The 9,406-nt window shown below is 42.1% G+C and overlaps 1 protein-coding gene across 2 annotated transcripts in view; it reads right to left on the bottom strand.

Moving 5' to 3' along the window:
• Window positions 1-9,406, bottom strand: part of spata4 (spermatogenesis associated 4) — a 37,170-nt gene that overhangs the window by 26,893 nt on the left and 871 nt on the right. For both annotated transcript variants that reach the window (XM_043704762.1, XM_043704772.1), the window contains exon 2: window positions 2,827-2,956. In XM_043704762.1, coding sequence (XP_043560697.1) covers window positions 2,827-2,956 — 130 coding nt within the window. The remainder of the gene's footprint in view (window positions 1-2,826; window positions 2,957-9,406) is intronic.

Raw genomic sequence — 9,406 nt, forward strand, 5'->3', positions numbered from 1 at the left:
AAAGGGGGGGATATAAACCGGAGTGGGGGAAAGGCAAACCAACATCCATTATCTCTTACAATTTATCTAAGAGAGTCCAAAAATTCCTTGGCCTTTTCCGGCGATCCGAAGTTATACACGGATCCTTCATGGTTAAAGCGTAGCATCGCTGGGTAGCATAAGGAGCACTGAATATTTAAGTCCTTAAACACTTCTTCACCTCATCGAATGCCTTCCTCTTTCGGACCAGAGCTAGGGAAAAGTCCTGAAATAACATGATCTTGGATCCTTTATAGATCATGGCTTGGGAATCTTTTCCAAGATTTCTAGAGGCTTCTAGGAGTATCTGCCAGTCCTTATAGCTCTGCAGCCGGAACAGGACCGGGCGTGGCCGCTGGTTCGAGCCGGGACCGCGTATTGCAACCCGGTAGGCCCATTCTACCCTTACCTGGCCTGATCCAGACTCCAGATTTAAAAGCTGTGGCAACCACTGCTCGAGGAACGCTGTAAGCTGGCCTTCCTCTTCCCGTTCGGAAAGGCCCAGCAAACGAACATTTTTTCGATGACCGCGATTATCGAGGTCGTCAGTGTGATTCTCTAAGGTCCGGACTCGCTGTTCGAGAGTCCGGACCCGATCCACGGCCGATTGCGCTGTAGTTTCGGAGGTCGCCCCTCCGACTCGGCACTCGATTTCTTTAATGTCTCGGTCGTGCTTTTGCAGCGCAGCCGAGAGGGAGTCCCATCGGCTTCGGGATTCTTCAATAAAAGCGTCAATCTTCACATCCAGTTTAGAGATGATTTCCACAAGGCTCGCCATCGTAGGTAAGTCCCCCGGGGTGGCTGCGGACGCCTCTGCTGCAGCTGGAGAGGGTGGGGGAGGGGTTCCTGCTTGCTGAGAGCTGTGGGCTCCCTTCCCTTTGGTCATTTTTACTAAAGATTAGATTGTTTAAATTTAATACTAAGCAACTAATTAAATTAAACAGCAATTTTAAATGATTTGGTGATTGTGGTGAGGGTGGGTAGCCCACTTTGCCCAAGTCTTGGGAGGAGCACTATAGACTCACTTGCTGTGTCGCTGCCATCTTGGATCCCCCCGCTTTTTTCCTTTCTAAGTCCATCTGGTCGCATATCCCAGACCTCCCTAATCCAAGTCTCGCAGCCACCTTCATCCTGACGTGGACAGCAACACCCTTTGGAAATTTCTGTTTGGGTAGAGTTTCCTGCATTAAAATCACCATAGGTTTTAACTTTGTTCCATCTGCCATACAACCGAGTACCACAGTGAATCGACTCCTTTCATGGCCAGTAGTCTTACCAAAACCATTTTTACTCCAATTTTGTCCACAGTTCTGTTCCCTGCCATTTCAAAGTTCATTGGGGTTTCATCCATATTGCTAAAGCATGAGAGCCTGTACCCATTTTTCTTGCTGTGGTTCTGTTCGCCGAGCTGGAAGTTTTTGTTGCAAACGTTTCGTCCCCTGGCTAGGCCAGGGGACGAAACGTTTGCAACAAAAACTTCCAGCTCGGCGAACAGAACCACAGCAACGAGCACCCAAGCTACAAATCTTCGCACAAACTTTGAACCCATTTTTCTTCCAACTTCTGATTACAAAGCGATGTAACTCAATGAACTTGTCATTAATTTCTGCTGGCAGACATGGAGTGATCTTGGTTTTCTGTCTAAGCACAAAATCATACCTTTTCATAAACCTACTGCACCATCCAGCACTGGCTTTGAAATCACTGAAACCATTTTTTTTGTTTCATTTTTGACGCATATCTTATACATTGTCGAATCACTATGCTTTTGTTCTGACGACACTGAATTACCCAGTCAGCAATCTTTTCTTCTAGTTGTGGCCACTTGTTCAGCTTTCCTTGGTTGGCATATTTCTGTTTTGCCTTTAACTGTGTGGCATTTTTCCTCTAATCTCAAACAGGTTTTGCAGTTAAACATATAAACACAAAAATAGAAATCGGACCATGCCACCAGTGCTTCATCCGAAGGCTTACTGATGATGTTACCTAAAATGGTGACGAAACGTCTGAAAACGAACCTTCCAGCTCATCGAGCAAACCTACATCCACTTTGGGGGAGTTTTACAATAAGTTCAGAGCACACCTACACAACCCCACTTCTAAGAAACTGAGGCAACAGCGGGAAGACAAGGTCAAGAGCTGCCATAACATAAGGTACCGTAGATATATAAAATCAACATTCAATTTAACGATTTGAAAATCGTGTTGCACAAATATATACTGGTGCGCATAACGTAATGATGCAGGTATTGCATTTGAATCAAAAATGTTGCAAATCATGCCCTTTAAGGCTGCATATAGTCAGGAAGAGACCCCTGAAAAACTAGGGTCAACTTATACACAAGGTTTATGAAAAATATCAGATTTTTTGGCCAAAACTAATGATTGATTTATACAGGAGATCGACCTTTACACGAGTATATATAGTACCTTATAAAATCATCTGTGAGAAACAGGATTTACTTAAAGGATCTAGATATTAAAGATCTAAAGATTTCATTTAAATCTTGAAATAAAGGGTATTAATTGCAAACTACACCTGAAAACATTTTCCATATTGATCTTCAGGGTTTTATCTTTACAGCCAATTTTTTTACTCAAGTCGAAATGCCTTTTAATTCTTGCAAGTATCGTTGATTATCAAGTTGGGCAGATTTTGTCCACGTGCTGACCAAGGTGATTTGGAAGAATACATCTTAACTTCCTACTTCAACTATGTAAGAGGAATACACAACTACACAGAGGAGGCATTGTTTAACCTGAAGCAGGCTCACTTGAATAGAAAAGCTCTGAAGACCATTTACTTACATGCTCCAGCTGTGACCAGTTCTTCAGCTTGGAAGGGAATGAGACTCCATTGTTGAAGACTTTGATGTCAATATCTTGAGGATAGTACCAGGAGAAGATTTCAGCCACAAGATAACCATTAGAAAAGGCTCTGAGAAATACAAAAAACAAGGAAATTCCAATGGGGATAAACACTGAGGGGATCATTTTTTACACACTTATGAAACAATTACAGGTACAGGTTCAGGTTCAGGTACAATTACAGGTCAGCAAGTACAGGTTCCAATTACAATTACACGATTTTCAGTGTCTATGTCTAGTGTAGTTCAATTTGTCTTATGAACAAACAAATTCAGATGCAGAAAGTCCTTGCCTATCTGAACTGGAGTTGTTACAATCAGCAAAGCCTTGAGATATTAACATAACCTAAGGAATAATTTAATTCCAAGACTCCACTTCATATTTGCATCACTTTCAGATGTATTGCAGAACTCAACAAGGCTTCTTTAGCAGCATCTCTGAAACACATCTTTTAAAAAAATAAGGGCAGCAGACATCCTGACTTGTCCATATATCATCATTTCTCCATTGTTGATGTCTCTGAGTTTCCTATCTCACACCATTGGCAGGAAAATCTTGACCAATGGAGCAGTTCAAAAGGGTAGTTTACCATAAATTAGAGATGGGCTGTATGTGCCAATCCAGCCACTTATAGCCACAACCCAAGAACCAGTGCATATTGCAATAGTGCAGTCACAGGGCAGGCATTTCCGTTTTCATATTGTGCTCTTGTCAGGCTCAAAGCAAGAGTAGTTTCAACGTTAGTTAACAGCACTTCTTGCTGCTTAGTTTACGCTAGTTACATCTGTACCTCATCTCTGAAATTTCTAACACATCAAGTGTTCTCATGCATGAGTCACAAAATGGTACAGAACATAGTCAAGAAGACTAATGGGATGCTATCCTTTATTCCAAGAGGAATGGAACATAAAAGTAAGCATGGCATGGTTCAGTCATACAGACCATTAGTGACACCACATCCTGAATACTGCGTGTAGTTTTGGTGTCCTTATTTGAAAAATTGTGGAAATTGTGAAAATTGGGTGTGGTTCACAGAAGGTTTACTAGATGTTTACTAGATTGATATCTGAAATGTGTTGATTGTCCTATGAGGAAATGTTGGATAATTGGATTGTTTCTCCTGGAGTTTTACAGAGAAAGTGGGGGGGTCATGAAAAGTGCATTAGACCCCGAGTGCACTGACAAGATGGACATGGAATGGATATTTCCACTTGCAGTCAGTCCAGAGCCACTGGCCACTCATTTAATCATACGGCTGCAACGCTGGAACTCTGCCTCAAAAAGCGGGTGCATGTGGGATCATTAAATATTTTTAAAGAGATAGATGGATATAGAGTCCTGTTACACTGGGGAATTAAGAATTATCAGAGTAGATGATATGTGGAATTCTAAAGCACAAAAAGATCAACCATGATCTTAATGAATGTCAGAACAGGTTCAAGTACTAAATAGTCTACTTTTGCTCATGGCATAGAACTTAGCTGTGGTAATTTAAATATACACAACTACATTCCCAAAATCATTAGTAATGCTATTCTTTTGTTGTCACAACTATATCTACAGCCAAATACAAAATCCCAGATTGTTAACACAGAATGAATACCAAAGATATCAGTTAATAACTGCAGCAAACAATTTATTTATGAAAACTTTGTAGGAAGTAACTCCGATAAAGACAATAGGTATTCAATTGAGTATATTTAACAGGAATCTGTCATGTTAACCTAATAATAATGCTCAGCTTTCATTTGTCCAGAGGATATAATTGCACCCCAAAATGGCCATCGATTGGTGGGATTATTTGATGGGTTCATGGCTCATGGCATGCAAGGTGATTGCAACATGTGACACATGAGAAGGCTGTCATTGGCAACAATGATGAGGGCAGTGTATTGGTGGAGAACAAAAACTAATGGAGTGGATAGGTAATCTGATACTAATATTACTTTGTTGAGTATGTTTGATTCCTCAAGAGGTGGGAATGATGATCATAATCATGGCCGAAGAAGTTTCAACGGGCTGAATGATCTCCTCATGCTCCTATTTTCCATATTTTCAATCATGTTGAACACAGAGAGCCTTGCACACATGGAGCAACAGCTGCTGAGTACCAAACCCCATATCGCAACCCAGTGCTGACATTCACCGCCTGTTGGAAAGCCTCACCACATCTCAACCCTGAGCTACATTCATACTCCTCGATGATTCAACAAAGACAACCTCTACAAACACCATCAAGTTCCTCGCCAGCCACTCGTACCACTGATGCTTTTGCAAACACTAACTGAGTTTTTTCACAAATATAAGTTGCGAGCCAGTAGTTGGCCTTACTCTTTGCTGCCTGTTGCCCAGGAAGTGTTCTTGGTACAGATTCACCTGAACTTGCTCCCGGCCTCATTACTCATACAGGAAAGTGTGGTATTTCCAGACTTTCTCAGACTCTGTCCCCTGCCAGTTTTGGCCATGCTGGAGGCAGGTGCAGCCAAGGAGCTGCCCGAGGACCCGCACATACTCCTTATTCTGGGCTTCTGGCCACCTCATCTTTCCTTTTTCCTTATTCAGCTCCTTGTTTTCAATATCAGGGAGATGTCAGACAGGTCGAGCAGGTCATTGAACATGTGGTCAAAGAGACTGCTGACAGCATAATCACAAATTCTCCAGCATACCAGCATCAGAAGAATTGCTCCTCAAACTCATATATACATTTCTTCCCTTTCATTGTTACTGCTCCTCCGTCCATAGATTCGGACCATGGAGGGAGGGAACATGTGATTGGAGGAGCTACTCTGGCAGAGACAGAACCTGAACATGAAGGAGCAGCTCCTCTCAGACTCTTGTTGTCCCATACGTGCTGCTAGTCCATCAACAAAACTAGATAATTTCCCCACTTATACTGACAGGTGTACTTTCAGTGGTCCATCTCCATTCAGACTGCTGCTGCTTGGAGTTACTCAGGTCAATGTCACTGCTAGCCATGCTTGGCTGTCTTGCACCATTCGCACATATCCAATCCAAGGCAACAGTGCTACCAACTGAGACACAGCTGACATTACAACAATGGAATTGGTTAAAGGGAGCAAAACAGCTACAGACATTTATTTGATACAGCATAACCGAAAGCCACTCTTTGTGAAAAAAATAAAGATTCACTAGATACAAATGACAAATTTCAGACAAGCTGTCAGGTGAATTAAGCAAATACATCGGTGTTGATTTTATTGATAACGGTCTGCACCCCCCAGTTTCAGCACAGTTAAACTCCGTTGGGCACGTACCATTTTAAACTTCAGCTAAGGAAGGAAAAGTTATAATGTTGTCATGGAACTTGAATCTTAAGCAAAGAATTAACAATAGAACAAGATTCATAGTTATGAAACAATTAAAAAGGTGACAGACCTGAAATTACAGACAATTCTCAAAGATTTACTCATTACTTATTCATTGAGTAATGAGTAAATCAGTTGTCAACCTGCCATTTAAATTCAGGAGAAAACAGTTCCAAATTAAACTTACAGAATTTGTGACACTATACACATCCCAAGGTCAGACTCCTTTTTTACATTTAATTTTCTAGGACTGTTTTTACCCATGAGAAACTGAATACAGCTTCTTCCAAAGCAAGAAGTATTGATTTTCTCTAATTAAGTCATGGGATGTCGATGTTACTGGCAAAGGCAGCATTTATTGTTGTGGTGTAAAATTATGTCCCAATACATGTGTGAATCATAATCAGCTTCTTCCAAAGCAAGAAGTATTGATTTTCTCTAATTAAGTCATGGGATGTCGATGTTACTGGCAAAGGCAGCATTTATTGTCCATCCATAATCAACCTTGAGAAGGTGGTGGTGAGGTGCCTCTCCAACCGCTAGAATGTATTGAGTGCTGGGACATCCATAGCACTGTTGGGAAGGAGTTTCCAGGGTTTTGACCCAGCAATAGCAAAAGAAACAGTGATATATTACCAAGTCAGGATGGTGAGTGCCATGGAGGGAACATTGCAGGGGGCAATGCCTCCATATTAGAAAAACTGAATGGCCTGAAGGTAGAAACTTCATCTGGACAAGATGGACTACACCCCAGAGTTCTAAGGGATATAGATGAAGAGTTGGTGGAGGCATTAGTGCTGACCTTTCAGGAATCGTTACAGTCAGGGAGGAACCCAGAGGACTGGAAAATCACTAACATCACACCCGTTTAAAAAGGGAATAAGGCAAAAAATGGAAAATCACATATTGGTTAGCTGAACCTCAGACGTGGGTAAGATCCATTGTGATGGATGAGATTTCTGAATACTTGGAAGCGTATGGTAAAATGGGGCAAAGTCAGCATGGTTTCATCAAGGGGAGGTCATGCCTGACAATTTTGCTTGAATTCTTGAGGAAGTAATGACCATGTTAGACCAAGGCCAGCCAATGTATGTTATCTACCTGGACTTCAAGAAGGCCTTTGACAAGGTGCTGCACAGGAATCTGCTGAGTGAGATAAGAGTTCATGGTGTTACGAGGCAAGGTGCTAAGATGCATAGAAGCTTAGCTGTCTGACAGAAAGTAGAGAGTGGGGAAAAAAGGGTTTTTCTCACACTTAATAATAAGGTCCGAGGGAGTGTTGCTGAACAAACAGACCTTGGAGTGCAGGTTCATAGTTCCTTGAAAGTAGAGCCACAGGTAGATAGGATAGTGAAGAACATGTTTGGTGTGCTTTCATTTATTGGTCAGAGCATTGCGTATTGGAGTTGGGAGTTCATGTTCCAGCTGTACAGGACATTGATTAGGCCACTGTTTGAATATTGTGTGCAATTCTGGTCTCCTTCCTATCGGAAGGATGTTGTGAAACTTGAAAGGGTTCAGAAAAGATTTAAGGATGTTGCCAGATATGGAGGATTTGAACTATCGGGAGATGCTGAAGAGACTGGGGCTGTTTTCCCTAGAACGTCGGAGGGGTGACATGAAAGAGGGTTATAAAACCGAGAGGGGTATGGATAGGATAACTAGACAAAGTTTTTTACCTGGGGTGGTGGAGTCCAAAACTAGAGGGCATAGTTTAGAGTGAAAGAGAAAAGATATAAAAGGGACCTAAGGGGCAACATTTACACGCAGAGGATGGTGCATGTATGGAATGAGCTGCCAGAGGAACTGGTGGAGGCTGGTACAATTGCAGCATTTGAAAGGCATCTAAATGGGTATATGAATAGAAAGGGTTTAGCGGGATATGGGCCAAGTGCTGGCAAATGGAACTAGATTAGGTTAGGTTAACTGGTCAGCATGGGGGAGTTGGACCAAAGGGTCAGTTTCTGTGCTGTACACCTCTGTGACACTATAACTCTATGGCATGTGTTGTTCCACAAGGCTCAGTGTTGAAATATACAACTTTTCACTTTATACATTAATGATCTAAATCAAAGAACTGAGGGCATTCTGGTCAAGTTTGCAGACAATACAACAATAAGTAGAGGACATGGAACATTGAGGAGGCAGGGAGACTGCAGAAGGATTTGGACAGGTTAGGAGAGTGGGCAAAGAAGTGGAAGATAGAGTACAACATGGGAAAAGTGTGAGATCACGCACTTTGGTAGAAAGCATACAATCATGGACTATTTTCCAAATGGGGAGAAAATTCAGAAGTCAGAAGTCTGGAGCTCTAGTCCAGGATTCTCTCAAGGTAAACTTGCAGGTTGAGTCAGTAGTGAGGAAGACAAATGCACTGTTGGCATTTATTTTGAAAGAACTTGAATATGAAAGCAGAGATGTGCTTCTGAGGCTCTATAGGGCTCTGGTCTGACCACATTTGAAGTATTGTGTGCAGTTTTGGGCTCCATATCTCAGGAAGGATATACTGGCCCTGAAGCATGTTCGGAGGAGGTTCATGAGAATGGTCCCAGGAATGAAAAGCTTAACGCATGAAGGACATTTGAGGACTCTGGGTCTATACTCAATGGAGTTTAAAAGGATGAGAGGGGATCTAACAGAAACTTACAGATTATTGAATGGCCTGGACAGAGTTAAAGTTGGGAAGAGGTTTCCATTGGAAGGAGAGATTAGGACCCAAGGGCACAGCCTTATAGTAGGAGAAACTTATTTAGCCAGAATGATGAATCTATGGAAGTCACTGTTGCAGAAGGATGTGGAAGCCAAGTTATTGAATATATTTAAGATGGAGATCGATATGCTCTTGATCGTTAAGGGAATCGAGGGTTATGAGGAGAAAGCGGGAGAATGGGTTGAGACACACATCAGCCATAATATGGTGAATGGCCAAATTTCATGCTCCTACATCTTATGGTCTTATCTGCTGTCTTTGTCCTTCGAGATGGTCAAGGTCGTGAACCTGAAAGGTGCTGTTAAAAGGAAGCCCGCTAAAGGTTACAACAGAGCATTTTGTAGATGGCATGTATTGCTACCACAGTGCAACAGTATTAAAGAGAGAGAATTTTAAATCTGATGGATGGGGAACCAATTAATTGAGATACCTCCCTTCCTTTACTCCAATGCCCTCCCTGGTCCCAAACACCCACGCACTCTTT

Source organism: Chiloscyllium plagiosum, chromosome 2 (genome assembly GCF_004010195.1).
Source record: "Chiloscyllium plagiosum isolate BGI_BamShark_2017 chromosome 2, ASM401019v2, whole genome shotgun sequence".
In the NCBI taxonomy this organism is placed as follows: Eukaryota; Metazoa; Chordata; class Chondrichthyes; order Orectolobiformes; family Hemiscylliidae; genus Chiloscyllium; species Chiloscyllium plagiosum.